Source organism: Ixodes scapularis, unplaced genomic scaffold (genome assembly GCF_016920785.2).
Source record: "Ixodes scapularis isolate PalLabHiFi unplaced genomic scaffold, ASM1692078v2 PGA_scaffold12__126_contigs__length_90152505, whole genome shotgun sequence".
NCBI classification, from domain to species: Eukaryota; Metazoa; Arthropoda; class Arachnida; order Ixodida; family Ixodidae; genus Ixodes; species Ixodes scapularis.
Genome location: NW_024609838.1, coordinates 83,087,004 through 83,110,726, shown reverse-complemented (window position 1 = coordinate 83,110,726; position 23,723 = coordinate 83,087,004). Strand labels below are relative to the sequence as shown.

Below are 23,723 nucleotides of genomic sequence, written 5' to 3'. Positions count from 1 at the left end.
CCGCTTTCGAGAGCCATTGCCACTGCGCCGTCGTGTCCCACCTGATTTTATTAAGGAGTGGACCAACAAATCACTTTCTTATTTTACGCTCCGTTACGCTACAAGAAAGACACAGGGTCACTGACGAGCGTACACCCCCTGATACGTGGTAAAACAAAAGATAAATTATTTAGGTCCCTTTACATGCCCCTAACGATATTAACTTTTATATTTTGTTTATTTATTTAGAAATAAAAACAACAGACCATGAGTGGTTCAAGCAGGGACCAAAAAAACCACAGCAATCATCTTGCAAAAAAAAGTAATTAACACTGGTAGAGGAAAATTGAAGAAATCGAGATCACAAAATACATATACCCAGGTTTATTGAATAGCCTAAATAACTGACAAGGTCTCAATAAGATAATAAAATCGTAAAGGCAGTTCACAGCTCAAATAATAGTAAAGAAATAAGAACATATTCTCTCCACTTCCGTCAAATACCGAACTCAATTTCGTCCTTCATAAATTATTAACTTTAATCTAGGAGCGTATGCAAACGGTCATTGCTTACCATAACGTCAAAAGTCGTTTACACAACAGCTCTCTCCTTTCAGGCAAAAAACGATAGAATATTCAATTCGTCAAAATATTCATGACAGCCATCCGAGTCAAAACATCCATCGACTCAAAACATCCATCGAGTCAAAACATCCATCCCAGTCTAAACATCCCTGGGGTCAACACATCTATCGAGTCAGAACATCCATCCGAGCCTAAACATCCCTGGGATCAAAACAACCATCGAGTCAGAACATCCATCCGAGTCAAAACATCAGTCGAGTCAGAACATCCACCGAGACAAAACATCCACAAATGGATGTTTTCACTCGATGGATGTTCTGACGCGTTGGATGTTCTCACTCGGAATCCTCTGTGACCCCCTGCTAAGCTAGCAAAAACAAACAGAAGTATACACTCGTTTAAACTGAAAGGATTCCAAAATAGTGGCCAGACATTGGAAAAGCATATGTCACAGAACTTGGTTTGTGAAATGCCATTATTTTTTCGAGCAAGAAATCACCTGCTCAACACTGGGACGACGAAATCGTCACGATTTATTGCGTCAGGCGTATTTGCGCTCAAGAAGAAAAATCTGAACACATCCTTCTCCCAAAGTCCTATGTCGAATAACAAACACTTTTTTAAACATGTATGCACAAATAACTGATTTATTGCAACACTTGTATATACACGTGAATTAAACTACGTCAAACCTCATTTGTGATTAAATCTTGATGTCTACACCAACTACATTCATATTTTTAGGGCTTTATTGAACGATAACTTCAACAATAGTTAATGGAACACGATGGCTCGATCTCACCAAAAACCTCAACGTGCGAAGCTTCCACAGACGGTCGCTTGCGAGTATTCTCAATGTGAGACTTCAGAAGCTTTCGCTTGCCATAGGGAGCTTGCCTTCGTCTACAACACTGCACGGGCCCGGGAAGCGCGGAGCGCGCCGCTGTGGGGAGAGGTTGACTTACAAGATGACGTGTTACGTGATCACGTAAGATGACGCGTAGCGCGATCACGTACGATGACGTGATTTCGTGTAACGAGATCATGTAAGATGACGTGTTTGTGTCACGTGATAACGTAAGATGACGTCAGTTCGTATGAAGGGATCGCGTAAGATGATATTTTCGTGTCACGTTATCACGTAGGTTTACATTATTTCGTGTTACGTGACACGAAGGGGGTGAGGAAGAACCAACGCTCACGCATTTCCATCGGATGAATCCCATTGATCGCTCGACACCAATTTTTTTTTCGTTTTTTGTGTGTTTTTGATTTTGATTACGCGGTTGGGAGCGATTGAAGGCTGATGGTTCACACATTTTCGTTTGACTGCGACTGCAACCCCTTACCACTTACGCCGGCTTACAACCTGAGGTTGCTATGGCTACAGTTACGTCGAGCATAGACATGCCTGAGCTTGAAAGGCACGCGTCGTACTCGAGCGGAACCAAACGCAACTGCGTGTACCAGCCTATAGAGTCCGTTTTGCATTATATTGTGAAGCAGCGCTACACGCTGATTCAAGATTTCGGGCAGCGACGTAAACATGTGTTGGTACCCAAACTGTGTCCAAGGGGCACAGTGGCGATTTATTGTGAAATCGTATTGAAGGCGCGCGAACGTTGGCTGGAAGATGCTCGCATTAGACTCACTTTCGATTTTAATCATTTTGGCAATGACTTTCATTTGTTTCAACACATGAAATGGTGGACTCATAAGCTTAGGTGGACTGAAACTACAGAGTGCACGGTCTTTAGATTACATATGCTTTGTGCATGTGTTTAAATAACTGTTGCCTCTTTTTTATTTGACGCCGTAACAACCGTAATGCGAAAATAAACATATGAACGAGGAAACCTTAGGATACGAGGTGGCACGATGTTATGGAAGTAACGAATATACGACGGATGCCATTTTTCACTTGTCGGACGTTTTACAAGTGGAACGTCGTGTTTATATGCGGTTCAATATAATACAACATGGACAAGGCTTCTACATCTATTGAAGGAGCTTTTTCAGAAGAACTGATGCTACCGCAAAAGCACGAAATTTTCCACTTTGTTTGTGGCGTTTGACGAGCTCGGTGGTTTTACAGAGCTAGGCGGGAGACAAAAGTAGGACCTTGCATTGGCGGCTCTTACGAGCATCGCGATGGTCTACATCGAACATAGAGATCATATAATAATATAGAGGGAACGGCCCAGCATTTTCCCATGCTTTGCAGTCGCCTCGAAATGGCAATGCACGGAAGCAGACATCGTCGGTCCCGGTGAGACAAAATAGCAAGTTTTCCCTGTCATAAACGCAAAAGCTGGTCAAACATCATTCGCAATGATAATACTTAGTGTCCTTTTGTTTTATTTCCGCAGAAACAAGCGGCGCAACTCACTGTATCAGAAAGAACTCACCCTGACGAACAGTTGTACAAAGGCAAAACGTAGATGCAAACCGAGCGCGTTTCGCCTCGTTCTGTATCTCGGGGCCGACGATGTCAGCGCCCGCAATTCCCCACTCTCCGCTGCTGTCTTGGCCCCGCTGACCTCGAACTAGACGCGGTAACCGAAGTCACATTTTTCCCTCACTGCAGGGCAGCCTTCCAAATACATCACGGCTGGAGAATTGCGGTGGGTCGCTAACTCCGCAAAACAAATTTATCACTATACAAAAACATAAATCTCGGGACGCATTGCAATATCCTGAGTCATTACCCACCTTACCAAGCGTTCGACGCATGCGCAATGCAGCGATAACTTTAGTTGACAGGAGGTGATCCTCAGTGCACGAGACTGTTCGTACCCTGCACGCGCAGAGCTCTAGCGAGGCTGTCGCACGCGCAAAAAGACTAAAGTTCCCTCGATGCATTGCGGCAGCGGTGGCGTAGTCAAACTGGCTGGTGAGATCGGCCTATTTCTGGGTTTCTGCTCTCAGCTAACGTTCAAAATTGAGAGTGAAGTCGCACCTGTCGCCATAACAACCATAATGCGCAAAAAGAAATATGCACCAGGAAACGATAAAGTACAAGGTACCATGGTGTTGTGAAAGTAACGAACGTAAAAATTATGTTACGGAATATTTTTGTTTTGCCTCAAGAGAGCGATCCCTTGTGCTTCGCTGGTGTTTTTCGATTAGCTCCGCGGTCCTACGAGGCCATATATATATAGACCATTCCATTTAGCGCTCTCAGGGCGGCGCCATTTTGTTAGACAGCAGCGCCCTCTCCACACATCCGGGAAGTTCGGCAGGTTCGGCGGAGTAAAGCGAGAGAGAGGGCACGCGCCAGACTCTGCTAGCAGACGACAAACCTGGAGGTCGCCGTTCTCGACCATTGGGCTGTACCGGCGGGCTGTACCGAACTTCGAACTCTAGCTCGTGGCTACCGTTATGAAGTGGTTTGCGTTCTTAGAATATTTCTGGCTGGGCCCTAAAATCAGCCTTTAGCGCTCTGTTGTTTTATTTCAGTAAATGATCAAATAGCCTATCTTTGTTCCGTTACTTCAATAGCAGTGGAGTCAGCCGGCAACTCAACCACTGCGTCTATGGCGCCAGGGGAGAGCACGTTTTTATTTATTATTCCACTCATTGTCGCTAAAGGCCTACACCAGTACAAACTTCCTATAGTAAAATAGCTATAGCAACCGGATTTACTTTTCACCGGAGCGACCGGCCACTGTTGCATAGTTTTTTCTTTCTTTTTTTTCATTTGCACGCAAGTAACATTACAATTAGACTCGGTTAGTCTTTTTAAAGAGCATAGCAGTACACATTAAACATCAAAGTCCGCGCATTCGCGCTCGAAATTTCCAAAATGACGCGATTTTAAACCGAGTTTAACGCCAGCCGGATGCTAGGTACAGCCCACTTGGCGGAGCAGACGACGTACGGGGTGAGGGGGGGGGAGGGCATTTTTTCTCTCTTCGCTCTTCCTAGTGAAACGAGGTAGAAATCTGTAACGACTCTTGTTATAAAAAGGGTTGGGTGTGTAACTCAAGTATAAGCAAAAATGTTCAGGAGTTTCTTTTTTTTTTCTCGTTTTCAAAACAGGACCAAGACCCCAGGATTAGTAGGCCACTTCACTAAGCGAAGCTATCGAATGTTTAGGGTGCTTCGTTTTCTGTTCGGCACAAAATGACTCCCCACTTTGAACTTCTTTGTGCTAACTTCGGGAAACTTATAATCCGCAGTGCGAACAAAAACGCCTTATCGGGGTTCCCAAGACATCGCTTTTGACCGCGTTGTAGATTATCATTTGCGTATGTCAGGGTTTGAAAGGAACCGCGATCGTCGAGGCATTTGCTATGCGTCACTGCAAACATAACATATGCACCACCTTCATGAGCGTATCTCGAAAGGGGGTTGATTTGCTACGCCCGGAACGTTTGGCCGCCGTTTCCTCTGCGTGACGTTACCAATCAGCTTTGGAGATAGCGTTCAAGTTCATAGTTCAAGGTCTCGTGGCGGATGACGCAGAGCTAAACTGGCGCTTAGCGGGTTGCGGAAACGATCTGCTGAAACTCCCTATTCTCCTCACTCTATTCTTCAGAACTACCTTTCCCTTCCTGTCCTTTCCATTCTCCCTTCTTTCTTGCCCTAGTCCAGTTTCCCTTACAGAAATGCGTTTCGAAGTCGAAGTAAATAAAAATTGTTGCAGTTCAGGGTCGCCTTCTGGCACTTTGGCTTTTTAGCAACTTCATTATCCGGTATTCAGCATTTCGATGTTTCTTATTTTGATAATACGAATTTTTGAACTCAACAAATCACCTCTATTTACCAAGAGAAAAAAACAAAACATAATTTTCAGGACAAACTTTAATATTCCGAGTTGATAAACATCCGCCGGCGACGAAAATACTAAATTGGTTACAACCGAAAAACTCCGGTGGTTGGAAATATTCGGCCTGGGTAAAACCAAAACACTCCAGTCGGTGACTGTTCCCGCCCTAGCGACTGCTAGTTTCTTTGAAACGCCTCCTCTGTAGAAGTTTGTGAAACATTTTATCTCGTCGATCCTCCATCCTTCCAGTGCCTATTCAGAGGTGGGTGTGGTTCTTGGAAGACAACGCCAACAACATTAGTGTCGTCCGGAACCATTGACCTTAGAAACGCGCCTCTTCGCTTGGGGAACTGAGATGCGTTGATTGTTATTTGATTCTTTTGCCTACTACAGACCATTCAAAAAGTCGTCTTCTGGGTGCCACCAACTTCGTCTACTGGTCTGTGAAACGCGTTCGAGCGTGCACAATACCTCTCTAGGCCGAAAGATTGTACACTGCGTATGCGTTCACAGCTCAAAGACTGAGGCATGTTTCGTCGGTATAGATGCTTCCACGAGAAGAGCGTATGAGATTTGTGGATAGAATTGGAAATTTGAAATGTTCTTGCCCAATCGAATTTTTCTTCCTTGGTTATGAACGCTTTTTAGCGTCATCACGAGACGTTCAACCATAATACACTGGTATTTAAAAAATAAGCACCGAAAATCATGCACCGATTTTTGCTCAAAAATAAACGCCGGAAAAAAACGTACCCTAATCATTACCCATGTCACCTTTTTGGGCAATATGTGAATTTCCAGAAGAACAGCGAGTTATCACCCTCCCCTTACAGAGCAGGCGACCCGTTTTTTCCCGCGTTAGATTGCGGTGACCGCGAACCGTACGGAGGTCACAGGATGTCCGTGAAAAATGTAAAGGAGGCAAAGAATGATCTACTCTGTGCACGCTTCATCCCCAATTTCCACGACCCCAAGTCCGAAGGACGTTTGTGTGAAAGATGACGATAAAATAAAACTTTGCGTCAAAAAAAAAAAAAAAGTTTTTAAAAGAAAGAAAAGTAAAAGCATGCACAACGCATTGACGGACCGCGAGGTTGTGGAACATCTCCCGGTCCGCTTGCGACAGGACGGTTGTCTTCGACCCAAAGCTCCAACGTGAATTTGCCACGTGCGAAAACACGGATACCTGCCCACCGAGAACCAGGAAAGAGAGACACGCACACTGACGCCTCGGCGTGCAGAATGAAACAGGGTGGGGGCTCGGAATAGGGCCGCGGAAGAACACCTTGCACAGTGCCGATCCGGCCGATCTCCGAACGGACGATTTCGCATTTCGTGGACAGCGAGCGCCACCTCACGGGAGAGAGAAGTACCTTAAAAACAACGAAAACAAGCACCGACACCTTGGTTCTTTATATGCGCTGTATTTACGGAACAGATCGACTTACATGAATAATTTTGATATTATTTGATTTCGAAAGAAATTTAAGACATTAAGTGAAATACGTTTTCTGTTTGGATTTAGATAATTTTGGGAATTCGCTCCGAACGCAAGAGCGCCGAATTAGCTGATTTTGAACATTTTCATGATTTTTTAAAAAATACAATTAAATTTATAATAAAACATTTGTTCTACTTAATGTCTCGATAAGGACTCAATGTCTTTAAAGCAAAATGTTCAAGAAGATCCGTGAAGCCGTTATTATGTGAGAAGTTTTCTAAGTTGGAGAAAAACCTCATCTATTCTCTATGGGGTTCTGAGGAGCGCCCCCTCTTAAGCGTCCTCGAGGATTATTGTTTGTTAAGGAAAGCGAAGCACTATTTTACAATCTACTCGATATGGCAGCTACGTAATTGGACACTTTCTGACGGTTTGCGTGCGTAATCGTCATAGTTCCGCCGCGTGCCCCTGTTTACTTCGTTTTTGTCCAGCCCACAGGCACATAAAAGGAATGTTCACCACGTAAAAGAGGCAATAACAGATTTCTATATGTTTAAGAAGTTATATGTGTCAGGATCACATAGTTATTTAAATTAGCTTCAAAATTAGAAATATGTGCAAGGCTATCCCGTATCACTTACAACGTGCCTGTCGAGGACAAAAACGCCGCAAAAGATTGCCAGAACACCTTTCAGATATTTTGGGGGGCACTGCTTTAGGGTGGTCGGCGCTTTATTTATGTTGTGAAATATTAAATTAGTATAATCAAATATATTTCTATAATGATCAATAAATTTTACTTTATAAAGTTCACATAACCGCTTGAGACCGACGCGGAAGGACGATACTTGAAACCACACGAGCTGTGGAGTCTGCGTAAAAGGGTTTTTCTGTTTGTCTGATTGGCAGTGTGAAACATCGGGTTGCAGGGTACGCCAAAAAGGACTCTGTGCTTACATGATAGATTGAAAGTCAAATGCAAGAAATGTTCAAAAAGAGAGAGATAATTAATGTTATTTTTCTAAATAATCCTTTACAGAACGCCTTACTGCAAAAAGAGATGCATAAAGATGCACGCAATGAAATTTATAATTTTACATAAATAGCGCGAAGGACAGGCGTAGATTCCTAAAATCTTTGTATAAATCACATTTCGTCAGCTTGCATGAGCTTCAAACTTCGCTAAATACTGCCTCGGGAGGCTAATGTGATATTCGGTTTCACCTACACTTGCTTTGGGCCCTCACTTTACAGCACTATGCTTGAATAGTCATGCGCTCTAACATTTCTCTAGGCTGCCATATATCATCGCGAGACTGCTATAAATACTGCACAACTTTACAATTAGGACATCTATGGCTAGTGTTGCGAACATCACATTTCACCAGAAAGCTGAATTGTTTAACATGGTATGCACTTGACGTCATCACACTATAGGCTGGTGGTCATTGTGATTTCTACTTGCTGAGAAAATGGAATTCGATGGTGCAAAATGCACGCTGCAGGAAGTTCAAGCTCAGTGAAATTCAAGATTTGAAAGGCACGTCATATTATTCTTAGTGCATCGTCGTGAGGAACGGCGCGAGCGTCTGGCACGACAAAAACGTGTTTTTTGGCAAGAGTGTTTTTTCAAAGTAGTTTCCGGGTTAACGCTTTTTGGTCTGCCACAAAGATGCGGGGAAGAGGAACTTTTACATTCCAGTATGTTTTTAAAACTACCCCCCCCCCCCCACACACACACACACAGACACGCGCACACACACTTTTTTTAGAGGGGAGCTGTTAAAGGATAATTTCCACAGTATCGTGTCCGTCAACAAACAAATAATGACACTAAACTCTGGACAGCTACCGCCCTCTATAAGTGACGACAGCAACCAGACAACCGGCTGGCCGGTTGTCTGGTTGCCGCCGTCACTCATAGATGGCGGCAACCTTTCTAGCCTTTCCACTCTGTCTTGCCGACTTACGGCCGGCCATTCCTTCATACCCACCATAGTACAGCTTCGCTAGTCTTCCTTCTTCATCAGAGTGGGAAGGCTGAACGTATTCCTGAAGAATCGCCTCCTCCGTTTGTGTGTGCTAATTCGACAATTTTATTTGTCACTTGTTAACAGCAACCCTTCATTGCTTTTCTTTTGGACCCCGTGAAGTTTAAAGGGGTCCTAAAACGATATCGGGTTGGAATCTTCATGACTTTTCCGAGGCGTACTGATCCTAGTCTGGTCCAAGTATACTCGCACAGGCCGCCACTGATTCAGACGCTTCTTTGTCACGGTGGAATTGCGAGGGTTAAACGAGACTACTTCTTTTAGTCTTGCCTTCGCAAAGATTCATGTCGTCATTGTGGGACCAAACCCGCCCGCCTGACGACAGTTGAGGGCGGCTCATGGATTGGACAGGAGAACTGCGTGAGCACTGTACATCGGCTCGTAACTATCAATACCTCTGCGGATATACTTGGGTAGTGGCTCGTGTCCAACCACTGCGGTGATGAGAATGGCCGAATTCTTTTAACGTTAATTGGCGGCATAAGATGGGCCCCAGGCCACGTGGCCGCTTCTGGCTCTAAATCGAGGGGATGAAGGATGCTCACATTTCTCTATTTTTTTGTCGACTGCCATTGCGTAGAAAAAAGAGCAAAGCCAAGTTCAATCAGTTATTAACATTAGGGAGTGATCCTGAGTAGTATTTAGTGATGCATGGAAATCTTTTTATAGCTCCTCTAAGCAAAATACAGAGGGGGTCGAAACTTGGGCAGTAACTTGAGAAAGGCGCTTGTGTGAGACTTACAGCGACTGCCAACGTTCGGCTGTCCCTTGTGGGCTTTGCGGCCCGTCACCGCGCAAAAGAACTCGCGCTCCGCGCCCGGCCAGCAACGTGCGCGCGAGCCACGGTCGAGTCTCGGGGCTCGGGAGTCGGTTGACTGCCACCAGAAAGTAAAGGTGTGTTTTTTCGGAGATCTGCCTCGTTGGTCCTTCTCGCGGGTGAGCAGTAGCACCGAACCCTACATCATTTGGCACTCCACGCGAGGCCTACTGCTCGCCCGCGGGTTGGACCGCAGGCTTTTAGCCCGTTTTAGGCGTGTTAGCCTGGGTTTTCTTGCTTTTGCCATCCCCGATAGGCCTACGTGGTCGTTCGACTAGGCCTCGGCCACCGGACGCCATCTTTGCCATCGTGGCTTGGACATTGTGAATAGTGTGCATACTGTAGCATATTAAGTGTTTTTTTTCGTTCTTTTGTGTTCTGTTTTGTTCTGTTTTTGTGTTCGCCTGTTTTTCTGCGGTTGCTTCTGCGATGCAGATCCGCCAAGGAGCCGCCGCAGACCAAGGCGAGACCGGAGGGGTGCCGGACCCGACGTCCATGGACCTGATGGCTCGGGTGGCCAACCTGTGCGACACGGTCGCGCAACGCCTGGTCCTGGCTGACCACGGACCCCAAGGGCAAGGGCCACGACCCCAAGTGCCGGTCCCGTTGTACACGGGTTACGACGACCGGAAGTCCGTGGCCGACTTCCTGGCCGAGCTGGCGGCCTATAAGCTCGCCACGGGAGCCTCGGACGAGTACGTCCTTGCACGGGTTCTGCCCGTGGCGTTCCAAACGAGCGCCGCGCGCTGGTGGCGCATCGTGGCCCCTTTCCTCACCTGGGAAGACTTTCGGCGGAAGTTTCAAGAAGAATTTTTTCCACCTGGGTACCAGTCTCGAGTCCAGCGAGAACTGGAGCGCCGGACCCAGCACCCGGACGAGACCCTCGTCGAATATGTACGGGTGATGCAGGAGCTCTATGACAGAGCCTGCCCAACGACGTCGGAGTCGGACAGGGTTGCTCGGGTGATGCAGCAGAGCCACCCATGATTCCGGCCCTACCTGCATGGCCGCACGTATTCCACCCTGGAGCAACTGGCCCGGGACGCTCACGGCATACAAGAGACGCTCCTGGCCGAGCTGCAGTATCGGCCCCCGCCACCGCCTGAAGAAGCTCTTGAGCCGTCCTGTGCCTGGCGAGCTCCCGGGCCCAGAAGAGGTCCGACTCAGCGCCAAACCCTGGATGGCGCGGTCTGTCCCCCCCGTGCGCTGTACTCCTACGCCTTCGGGCAATGGGAGCGCGGGAGACCACTCGATGGTTCGGACCCCCGGCTACGTGCCCGGCCGGCTGGATCGAGACTACGGCAGGGTGAAAGCCGTTTAAGGTCCTTCCCCCGCAATGCCAACCGGGGCGCCGATCGCTGGTCCAACGAGGGACACCAAGAAGGGCCGCAACGACAAGCGCAGGCAAGCCCAACGCACGGCCCTGACCAGCGCAACTCCGTGCGGTGCTTCGGCTGCGGTCGCCATGGCCACTTCCGGCGTGACTGTCCCGACCTACTGCGCAACAGCCCTGCAGCTTCGGGAAACGAGTACGGCCGGTGGTGTTGACCCCTGAACGCCTGCCGGCCGCGATGACCATGGACAACTCGGCAAAACTTCCATCGGTATGTTGAATTCAGCCTGACCTTGAGCTAATTGAGCCTCGTATGACAGTTACAGTGCTCGGAATAGCTGTGGCAGCGCTGATTGATACCGGTGCGAGTCTGTCGCTTATTGGGGACTACCTGATTGAACGCTGCAAAGAGCAGAAAGCTAACCTGCGCGAGACTAACGTGCGCTTACAGCTAGCGTCAGGACCAGAAATGCTCGCGAGTCAAGCCGTGAGGTTACAGATCGGGTTCAACGAGAAAAAACGGCGTCAGCGCTTCGTTTGCTTACCTGGTCTCACGGTACCGATTATTTTGGGGCGAGATTTCATTTTCGGGGAGAACCTGGTTCTGGACTTTCCGAACAAAGGCTACCGGTTGGGTAGTGACGCGCAACTGATCCCATTTACTAGACGAGAGGATTGTGTCGTCAGTGTCGATAACGTTGGCGCTAGAACGCCTGCTCTGCGACTCCCATGTGCGGTAAGCGATTCTTTGCAGAAGTGTCCTGCTACGGACCAGCAAAAGCGGCGTCTCCAAAGACTCCTTGAGGAGTTTTCGCCGATGTTCACGGAGAACCCCGGCAGAACCGGTGTCCTAAAGCATTCAATTGACACCGGGAATACACGGCCTCTACGCTGCAACCCTCGACCTATCAGCGTACACAAGCAAGCCCTGCTGGACAAGGCGCTCCAAGAGATGATCGACACGGGTGCAGTACGTGAGTCACAGAGCCCTTGGGCCTTCCCGATCGTCCTTGCCCCAAAGAAGGATGGAACGGCTCGGCTTTGCGTCGACTACCGGCGCCTGAATGCGGTAACCGTTCGTGACGCCTACCCGTACCCCTCGATTGAGTCGATCATGTACAACTTGGGAAACGCGAGTTTTTTCACGACTCTTGACTGCAGTCGCGGTTTCCTCCAGATAGAGGTCGAGCCCGCTGACATTGAGAAAACAGCATTCACATGCTACAGAGGGTTGTACGAGTTTGTGCGCATTTCGGCTTGAGCAACTCTCCTGCCACATTCCAGCGTCTTATGGACATTGTGCTTGGAGACGCACGGCACAACTACGCCATGGCATATATGGATGACGTAGTAGTCTTTTCACGCACGTTTGAAGAACATCTTGTGCACCTTCGGACTATTCTCGAACGCATGCGGAATGCTGGTTTGACAGTTCACCCGGGAAAAATGCAACTGGCAACATCTAAGATTAACCTGCTCGGTTTTGTAATCGACGATGGATCGCTTCGCCCTAATGAGGACAAGCTGAGGGCCATAACTGAGTTTCCTCCCCCACATGATGCAAAGAGTTTGCAGAGATTTCTCGGCATGGTTGGATTCTACCGCCAGTTTATTCCCCACTGTGCAGAGATAACGCGGCCTCTGAACGAACTGCTGCGCAAAGGCGTCAAATGGCGTTGGACGGAGGCACAGCAAAATGCTTTCCTTCAACTGTCTAGAGCTATTGCCGAGACAGCATCGTTGAAGCTCCCAGACCTCAACCGTCCGTTTGGGCTGCAAACCGATGCGAGCGGCTACGGTTTAGGTGCTGTGCTGCTTCAAGACTTTGATGGTGTCTTACGACCCGTAGCGTCTGCTAGCCATACGTTGACAGCAGCTCAGCGGAATTACAACGTTTGCGAGCTTGAGTGCCTATAGCCATCATATTCGCCCTGCAGAAATTCAACATGTATCTTGATGGCGCGCGCTTTGTGATCCAGTCGGATAATGCCGCCTTGTCTTGGCTTCAGCGGCTGGAAAATCCGGCAGGACGATTAGCACGCTGGGCACTAACGCTTCAGAAATATGACTACACTATTGTGCACAAACCAGGCTCACAAAACAAAGTTGCAGACGCTTTGTCGCGCGCTCCGCTCGGCGAAGAGCGCGTGCACGAGGATGCCAATGTTGTGGCTACGATAGATGCTGGCTCGCGCTGGGGTACTTTGATTAGCCGAGATGAGCTTCGTGCTGCACAGCAGAACGATGGACTTTGTCGCAGGGTCTCTGAGTGGTTATCTTCACGTGACCGACGTGGCAACAGAGACGCTGACATGGGTTTTGACTCGTACTTGCTGGCCGAAGACGGTCTGCTTCTCCGGTACATACCTCAGATCGACGACGAGGAGGGTGGCTCCACAGACACTCCATTTCGAGCCGTGATACCTCGCCGACTTCGCACGTCCTTCATTAGATACTACCATGACTCTGCTTCGGCTGGTCACAGTAGTGGCTGCAAGACTTTCGAAAAGTTAAGCCGTACTGCAACTTGGCCAGGAATTCGTCAGGACGTGCTGAGGTACGCTCGTTCATGCCCGGTTTGTCAGAAAGCCAAACCGCGCGGTGGTAAGCCCCCTGGTCTAATGCAGCCAGTCGTGAGTCGGTCCCCATGGGAATGCGTTGCTGTCGACGTCATGGGCCCTTTCCCACGCAGTCCGCGTGGCAACCAGTACTTGTTGGTTGTCTCGGATCACTTTAACAAGTGGGTGGAGCTATTTGCATTACGGTCGCTGACGTCCAAAAGAATCTGGTCGTGTCTGATGGAGACGTTCACACGCTTCGGATTTCCGGCGAAATTGATTAGCGACAACGCTACTTACTTTGCCAGCGAAGTGTTCCGAGACTCATGTGCCGCATTGGGCATACAACACAAGCGGACGTCTCCCTATCACCCACAGGCAAACATCACAGAGCGGGTGAACCGAAACCTGAAATCAATGTTAATAGCTCACACCGAACGTCACCCTGACTGGGACGCAACGCTCTCAGAGCTCGCGTTCGCAACACGCACAACCGTTAACCGGTCTACAGGTTTTACGCCAGCTTGCCTTAATTTCGGAAGAGAGCTGACTTTCCCGCTGGAAAACACTTGCACGACCAACAACCGTGGCGCTGCTCGCTCATACGGTCAGTTTGCAGGAAGCCTACGACGCAGACTCAGGGACATCGTTCGTGATGCCCGGGAGAGCTTGGACGCCGCACGGCTTCAGCAGGCTGAGCAGTACAATCGTGACCACCGGGACGTGCAATTCGAAGTTGGTGATCTTGTACTCCGGCGGACACACCCACTTAGTGACGCCTCCAGAGGTTTCACAGCTTCCCTGGCAAACAGGTGGGATGTTCCGTATCGAGTGCGAGACAAGGTCTCACGCCTCACGTACACGCTTGTCCATTGTGAGTCTGGACGACTCGCTGGACCCGTTCATGTCACCAACCTCAAACGGTATTATGAATCGGATGACGAACTTCTCTCGCAGGTGGAGAGTGATGCCGATCTGGGTTATAATTAAAAATAAACTTAATTCTGCGAGGACTCTTTTTGATGTTGGTGACGAAGACGAAGACGAAGACTTAGAAAATGCGCGTTGGATTAGGCTTTGACGAGAACTAGTTTCCGCACCATACAGATTGTGCGCGTAGTTCTGTGCGATATACACCGACAGTGCGCTCGCAAATTTAGCCAGTCTATTGCCGCGCCCAACGTACCGACGCTTTCTTGTAGAAGCCTCTCCAGAAGACAACTGTTGATTCTTTTTTTTTCCTTTCGTTTTTTTCGAACCTTCGACATGTCTCGCTACCGCCTCAACCGTTGCCGGAGGTTCTCTCAACCCCTTCGATGAGCCACGTGGGTTCGGGGACTACGGCAACGCAGTGGGCGGCCGAGGACCCTCTACCGGCCCTAGCTACGCCGCAAGATCAGCAGCCCCGGCTGCGGCTACAACGACGGCTACGGGGCGCAGACCAACGGAGACCAGGACAACAACGAAGGTCCTGCTGACCGTTACGTTGCCAGTCACGGCCCCGGGAATACCCACTCGTCCTCAAGCGGCGGGTCCACACCGCGGGTCTCTGCTAATTGTGTGCGGCCTCAACTTTAACAAGGTGAACGCCGAGAAGCTCTTTGACCTGCTCTGCCTGTACGGCAACGTCGTCAAGATCACTAAAGAACATGAACGGCTGTGTCATGATGCAGATCGGGACTTCATTGGCAACTGCAACAACCGCATCACCAATCCGGAGGCGGCCTCCACGAACCGCATCCGGCCGCCTGCACCGTCACAACCCCCTCCCCATCTACCACCAACAACCAGAGAGGACAGCCACGGAGCCAGAGGACAGAGAAGGGGGGAGGGGGGGGGGAGAGTTTGTGGGCTTTGCGGCCCGTCACCGCGCAAAAGAACTCGCGCTCCGCGCCCGGCCAGCAACGTGCGCGCGAGCCACGGTCGAGTCTCGGGGCTCGGCAGTCGGTTGACTGCCACCAGAAAGTAAAGGTGTGTTTTTTCGGAGATCTGCCTCGTTGGTCCTTCTCGCGGGTGAGCAGTAGCACCGAACCCTACACCCTCTAAGGTCACTAAATTATCGTTTTTTCTAGTTATTCCTTCCGTACACACGTGTAGCTCTATGTAACGTCATATTAATAAGTCGCATTTAGTCATTTCAATACTTCTATTCTCGGGGACATCTTTCGGATGCAGTTCAGCAACAACGAAAGAATGTTTCGGTGCCTCATTAATGTAAAATTGGTCTTGCAACATTTTTTTTGTACTTTCAATAGATACTGTTAAGAAGTAACCCCTCACGCTGATAGCTTGCGAAAACATCCATTAGTTTTCCCCTCCGCGCAATAGCAGATGCAGAAAAAAAAAAAAAAAGAGACGGCTGTCGATCCCCTCCTCAACTCGCCATTTGAACAAGCGGCCACGTGATCTGACGCTAATTTTATGCTGTCAGTGTTCATCATAGTTATGCCCTAGGCGGCTAGGGTTTGGAAAGCAAAAGCTTGGGTTGAGCTTCAGATATTGTTAGAGTAGGGCTATTATATTTAATTGACATGAGCCGTTATCCGAATATTTGGCGATGCTGATTGTCATAGACCCGAGCACTCGACTAAAGGTTGTGAAAATCTTTTACTTCATGGTGTCACTTGACTTTCGGTACAAAATCGTGATGTCATGTTACGTCATGCTGTCAACAAGGTTAATACATCTAGTGACTTCCTCAAACTACATCGAGTTGACGCGGTAAGTCACGTGGCGTCACGAGGTCACGTGACATTACTTGACAACATGGATTGACGCCATGCCGTCACGTGAAAACGTGACACATGGTTAATCAAAGTGCCAATACAAAAGCGCCACGAAAACCCCCATTTACCATACATTGCAATGCTGTATATGACGATTTGATCGATACATAGAGGTATAGCCGCCTGTTTTTTATTTCCATATGTTCATTTTGTGATACTAAAAAAAAAAAAGAAATTACTTTGAACCGTTTTGAACTGGATACCGTTGTATTTTTTCAGTTCGGTTCCGGTTCAGTTCAAAGACGGCGGCGAAGATTTCGGTTCAGTTGAGTTCAGGTTCGGCTAAAATAACGGTTGTGTTCCGGTTTTCGGTTCGGTTCGGTTCCGGTTCGACACCCTTACTGAAGCGTTTGCTTTTTGATGTGGAGTGTGAGTTCAGTCTAAATGTTTGCAGATAGCATTCACTAAATGTTTGCAGATAGCATTCTGTATGTCATGGAATGGCATGTGTTGCATTTTTCATTTGTCTCTTACGGTTCAATAAATGTTCAATTTAACACATTCTAATTGATATAATGAGCTTCACTTAATTAAATACTACTGTGGTTCAGTCCCAAGGCTAGACCACCCCCACTACCACGCTTTTAATTAGGAAACAGATGCGCATAAGGGGACAAATGACAAGCGAAGCGTGTTTCCTGCAATCCTCTGAAACAAACAAAACATGTCACGTGTTATCCAACCAGGAAAGCTCCACGTACTTCGTTTGTGGCAGCCCGTGATGCTTACAATGGTTCAGCCGTGAAGTGCGATGTTTGGGACCACTGCTCGCTCTCTTAGAGTTCGAGAAAGGGGGGTTATGATGTGGCTTGCAAGAAGCTCTTTTGTAATACTTCTTCATAAAGTGAGTTCTGTTCAGTGTGACTCATTATTTATTTATCACGTGCCTCTTATGTGGTGAAGTTGCAATCCCCCTAAGTGAAAAAAGTGTAAATGTGTTCAGTAAACATCAGCTGTAAATCGTATAACAATAATATAAGAATATGAATACCTTTTTATGATTTTTGTACAATTTACAAGTTCTGATATATGTATAGGACACATTCTTATTAAATTTTCAACGGGGCTTGTACTTCATTTCACCTTTCGTCCGAGCGCGGTGGAATCTACCAGCCATCCCAGCCAATCCAGCGTCGAGAGAGCATCTTCACTTTATTTCCATAAAGACCCCTTCGGGAGGGGTATTACATAAGGGGTGGGAGAATATAAAAAAACAATAACTTGAACAATAGGTTGTTACGTTGGATTGATGGTTGACACAGCTTCAGCAAACCTTAATGGGCAGGTGATCGTATAAGCAACATCGCCGGGAAGGCCGTTCAAGTCTGTTGCAGTACGGGGGAAGAAGGAATTGAAAAAAGTGGCAGTTCGAGTGCGGTGACGGGTGACCTGCAATGGGTGACCTGTTCGGAGAGAGACGCGGGCGTGGGGTACAATGTAGGGCGCGTGATGGAGCGGAGAATAGAAAAACTTGGGAAATAGACATAAGCTAGCAGTTTGGCGACGAGAAGAGAGGTCTAAAAGGCCCGATTCAGCTTTTAAGGATGAGATACTAACTTTGTACGAGTAAGATGAGTGGATGAATCTGGTGGCGCGGTTCTGAACCTGTTCGAGTGCATAACTGAGATAGGCTTGGTGCGGGCTCCAGATGGGGGATGCGTATTCCAGCTTTGACCTTACGAGTGATTTGTATGCTATCAGTTTTATGCTTTGAGGAGCGGTACGTAGATGGCGTTTTAGAAATCCTAAACTTTTATTTGCTGATGAGATAATGTTAGTGACATGTGCGCGCCATGATAGGTCGCTACCTAAGGTGACACCAAGATATTTATAGGACTGTACTAGTTCGACGGGAGTGTTAGCAATTGAATAGGGGAAAAGGAAAGGGTTGGTTCGGCGATGAAAGGACATGAGTTTGCATTTTCTAGGATTAAGTGACATGAGCCAGTGGTCGCACCATTCCTGGATGCGGTTGAGGTTTTCCTGTAGATTGATTTGGTCAGAAATGTTAGTAACTGGTTGGTAAATAACGCAGTCATCGGCAAACATACGGATTTGGCAAGTAACGTGTAAGGGTAAATCGTTAATATATATGAGGAAGAGCAGTGGGCCCAAGACGGAGCCCTGGGGAACACCTGATGATACTGGTAGGCAGTTGGAGGACTGGTTATTAACGAGGACGGACTGAGAGCGATTAGTCAAAAATTCCTGTATCCATTTCAAGACGTCAGGGTCTAATCCTAGCCGAGAAAGTTTTAGTAGCAAGCGTCTATGAGGTACTTTGTCGAAGGCTTTTGCAAAGTCCAGGAAGATAGCGTCAGTTTGGCAGTTAGAGTCGAGATAGGTATGCAAGTCGTGGAGAAAGAGAGCTAGTTGAGTTTCGCAGGAGAAGTTCCTGCGAAACCCGTGCTGAGAAGAGTGAAAGAATTGGTTAGAGTCCAGGAAATTCATAACGTGGGTATAAATGACGTGTTCCATGATTTTGCAGGGTACGCTTGTTAAGGAAATGGGTCGATAATTTAATGGAGAGTCCTTGTTGCCTGATTTGAAAACGGGAACGACCTTCCCCGCCTTCCAGTCATCTGGAATGCCGCCTGTGAAAAGTGACTGCGAGAACATAAGTGGGAAAAATGATGAACATACACGGTTACAATTCTTCAAAAATTTCGAGGTGATTTCGTCGACGCCCGCTGATGATGACAACTTGATGTTATCAATAATAGACGAAATACCGGCAGTGGAAAATGAGATGGGGTGCATTTCCGATTCAATAGTTACGATTACGGGTGGGAGTGGTGCGTCGGGCTCTTGAGTAAACACTGATGAGAACGCGATATTAAACATGTTAGCGCACTCACTGTCGCTAAGCACATTCCCCGATTCATCGGCAAGAGTTAAACCGGGAGTCTGCTGAGGGTTTATGACCTGCCAGAACTTTCTTGGGTTATTGATTAATATGTTTGGTTAGTCAATAAGGAAAAATGAGCGCTTGGCTTCAATGATCGCGTTTAAATATGTTTCTTCGGCCTCGTAGTACCTTTCCCACGCGCATGGGTTTGGTTTTGACTTCGCAGAGCGAAAAACACGCTTTTTTTATTTTCCAGCCTCTTAAGGGTTTTAGTGAACCATGGCTTCTGTCGGCTAACACAAAAACTGATTTTAGGAATAAATGTATTTATTAATTCGTTAAACTTGTTCTTGAGTAGTACCCAATTTTCATGGATGGATCGACTTTGATAAGCAGCCTCAAAGTCAGTAAAAAAATTGGTTAAATGATTATTTATCGCTTCACAATTTCCTTTGTTGTAGAGGCGAATTATTTTATATTGAGAAGGGGGCAACGTCGGCGAAAACATAATATCAGCGTGAATGACCTTATGGTCACTAATTTCCCGTAGGTAAGTAATTGACGACATATTGTCAGGACGGTTGGTTATTATCAGGTCCAAGAGACTTGCAGTCTCTTGCGTGACACGTGTTGGCTCAGTTAATATTTGGGACAGGTTAAAATTGAGGCAAACATCGATAAATTCTCTCGTTTCTGCGTCGCTCGTTGTTGTAGGCGCCAGGTTAACCCAATCGACATATGGGTAATTAAAATCGCCAAAAAGAAGTATGTGGGCATTGGGATGTTTTGCATTGAGGTGGCACAGCATATCGTTTAGCTGCCCCGGAAAATCGGGACTATTATGCGGCGGCCTGTAACAGACACCCAACAGCACTGTTTCAGGAGCGGCATGACAGATGAGCCAGAGTATTTCCAGATCGGATGAAGTGTTAATAGTAGTGCATGGTATTTTATAGTTTACGGCAATGAGAACACCTCCCCCGCGAGTACCTTTGCGATCATTACGAAAGAGACGGAAATTTGGCAGGTACGCTAAAACTTCGGAGTCAGTAACATCACTGGTTAGCCAAGTTTCAGTGAGCACAAGTACATTGCATTCAGAAGATAATACAACGCCAGATACGAGTTCGCGCTTCGGAAGAAAGCTGCGTATGTTAGTAAAGATCACCGAAAAAGAAAGATTAGTTCGAGGGGCACGTTGGGGGCGTGTTGTAATTTTCTGTTGACGGTGCGATTGCTATGAGATTTCTTTGACTGATTGGCATGATTCATCGAAAACGTAACGTTTTGAGCCGATGAGCAGTGTTTTGTAGCGCAAAGAAAAGGGAGCAGATTTGCTTCCAGCAAAGGCAAGGAGGTGCTTCCGTGCGTTGCGAACTGAGCGGGAAAAATCTTCGCCCATGCTGAAGTTAGTACCTTTTAGTTTACGGCCATTCGAAAGGATGGCTTCTTTAGTTTTGAAAAAGGAGAAGTTCACTATTATTGGTCGTGGACGCTCGACCGAATGACGCCCGAGGCGGTGGGCACGTTCTATTTCTTTCGAGTCTAATGTTACCTCAAAAAGTTCAGAGCAAAGGCGAATGATTCTTTGTTCGGACTGGGCAAAAGTCTCTGTAGGTGAGGGATCGGGCACACCATAAAATATTAGATTCTTTCGTCGGGATCGATTTTCAGTGTCGTCCACACGGGTCCCAAGGTCAGAGACCTGACGAGCCGCGTGGGCGGCCCTGGTCACCGTGGCCTCCACCTCAGCACGTAGCGTGGAAAGGCCTTGGTAATGACCCTCCAGGTCAGTCATCCGCCTGCCTAGGTCCGATATGGTCCTATCGGTTATCTGCAGCTGACTTTTTAGGCCCTTTACCTCCTCGATGAGTTTAGTTTGACCTGCAAACAGCTTCTGCAATTCGCTTAAAATTTCACTTGAGGTAACAGGACCCGGATTAGTCTCTACATCTCCAGACAACATCAGTAAGCGGCGGATGACTTGAGCACATTCTCTAGCAACGGCAATGCAACACTGCAGGCTCGGCAGCTGTACTAAAAGATAGTTGCTCGATTTCTTAGACGAGCTAACGTATGACAGACTAACCTGCATGGTGTAGGACAGCGGGTTAATGGACCGTGTTGTGGCACAGCCACCGAGCCCACATAGTGCAGTCGCCGGATGTTGTTCTTTTATGACTGGCGCGTCTGTTGACGTCGATGACGATGGTGCTTCCCACGATGAACTGGGGATCCACGGATCAGATGACAGCGCCACAAGGTTTAGCGGCGCGTTTGCTGTTGATGACTGCCAATCTCTCGAGCCGTGCGCGTGGCGAAGGGGCGTACTTTCCGTGGTGATAATCCAGGTATCATTCAGGAAGGCTGGAACCATGACGAGGGTGATGAACGAGGTAAGGACCTGCATGGTGTAGGACAGCGGGTTAATGGACCGTGTTGTGGCACAGCCACCGAGCCCACAGAGTGCAGTCGCCGGATGTTGTTCTTTTATGACTGGCGCATCTGTTGACGTCGATGACGATGGTGCTTCCCACGATGAACTGGGGATCCACGGATCAGATGACAGCGCCACAAGGTTTAGCGGCGTGTTTGCTGTTGATGACTGCCAATCTCTCGAGCCGTGCGCGTGGCGAAGGGGCGTACTTTCCGTGGCGATAATCCAAGTATCATTCAGGAAGGCTGGAACCATGACGAGGGTGATGAACGAGGTAAGGACCTGCATGGTGTAGGACAGCGGGTTAATGGACCGTGTTGTGGCACAGCCACCGAGCCCACCATCATGTGACCTTGGACAACCAAAACGTCGCGTGATACTCCCCCGGCGCTGGATTGGCTGGGGTAGCCCAGCATCCACTGGGCCACCACAGCGGGCGCCCTTTCCTTGCCAAGCACCCTTTGCCAATGGTGCTGGGTAAGCACCCACTATTAAGGGTGCTTGTCTGAGCACCCTAAGGGTGTTAGCTCTGGGACAAACTGATTTAAACCTTTAAGGGTGTAAAAACTTTTAATGTGTACATGTCATATCGTGCAATATTATATACATTTCATGTCAATTTGCAAGACCGCACTCGTTCACATAACGCTACACAAGCTATCAATGTACCTAATCAAGAAAAGAACACTTCTTTTACACACTCATAGACAGAAATGAGAAATCTAATATAATTCAAGTAAACATTTCTCGAATAAGGCTAATGGTTCACAATTCACAACACTTTCGGGAAGCTCGTTCAATCTTTCAACTGTTCTAACAAAAATACATACATTTATGTACCATTATTAATTCGCGGAGCTTGCATAGCCCTATTGTGTGCCTTCTTACTGGTGTAGTAACATATGGTTGTAAAAAATGAAATGGGTCCACATTTAGTCAATATTTTGAAAACATATAGAGAAGCTTGTGGGTCGCTACCTGATCGACGCCCGATCGGGACGTGCCTCGCTCGCTCCCCAAGAAGTCACCCACACAGTGCGTGTTCAAAAGAGTTTACTCAAACTCAGGTCGTTGAAGAGCCGCTCGTCGCTGTCGTCCCGATGACCTCCCTGACCGGTCCCTTTCGAAGTCGCCAGCCAAAGACCCGTTCCTTTGTCTCCGTTCCCCTTTTAAGACCTTCCCAAGTCCTTGTCCCGCCGACCGTCCAATCGGGAACCTTGCTGTGAGCCGACCCTCCGACGTCAGCGCTGGGTGAGGGGGCGCTTGCCCCGTTCCTCCCGGAGAGCTCGGACGTTCCGCGACAGGACGGCGACGGAAAACGGGAAGGTCACGGGGAACGAAGGAGCGCCCGACAGTACGGCGGCGGGGACCGGCAAGGTCACGGAGCGCGGAGGAGCCAGGGAGAAGGTCCCCACAAGCTTTAGCCTTGATATCTCCCGGCAGGTGTGAAGAGTTTGGAGACTGAGGTGTTCGAGCATGCTAGTAACGGCGACCCTTCGGCGGTATCTCGAAAGAATGCAGCGAGCAACCTGTCTTTGTATTTTTTTTTTCAATTTTTCGATCCGCTTTTGTCGTTACGGAATCCCCACACCGCGCAGGCATATTCTAGGGTAGGCCGTATAAACGTTGTGTAGGCAGTCATTTTCACCTGACTTGTGGTATGGCCTAGGTTCGCTTTAAAAATCCCAAATTTGTTCGAGCCGTAGTGCACATATTGTCGACGTGGCGATTCCATGTGATAAGGTGGTTAGTTCGGCTAGTTGGTGATGATTATGCAGAGTAAAAATTGCGCACAAATAGAAAAGAACAGTGGAGAGAGAAGAGAGAAGATACAAGCGCCAACTCACAACTCGATGTATTGAAGGAAGAAAAAAGAAAAGCCCGCCGTATAAGCTCGAGCCGAGGCCGCACTGCGGATACCATAGCTCCTAAATACTTAAAGTGATCAACTAGAGCTATGTGATTGTTTCCAACTCGATATGTGTAGAAGAGGATGTTCATTTTGTTGCTAGTGATTCTGGCGGATACACTTTTATCTGGATTAATTTCCATACCCCACTTTTCACACCATTTCTTAAAAGAGTTGACAGACGAGTTTAGGTTTTCTTAATCCGTGG

General features: G+C 47.9%; 1 protein-coding gene across 1 annotated transcript; it reads right to left on the bottom strand.

Annotated features, from left to right (window-relative positions):
* Positions 1-20,143: 20,143 nt before the first annotated feature.
* LOC121835391 lies at positions 20,144-21,719 on the bottom strand. Its single transcript, XM_042289580.1, has 2 exons — positions 21,574-21,719; positions 20,144-21,258 (listed from the first exon to the last, which is right to left on the bottom strand). Exons 1-2 carry the CDS (start codon positions 21,577-21,579, stop codon positions 20,407-20,409), a joined length of 858 nt encoding a protein of 285 aa, XP_042145514.1. The 5' UTR covers positions 21,580-21,719; the 3' UTR covers positions 20,144-20,406.
* Positions 21,720-23,723: the final 2,004 nt, after the last annotated feature.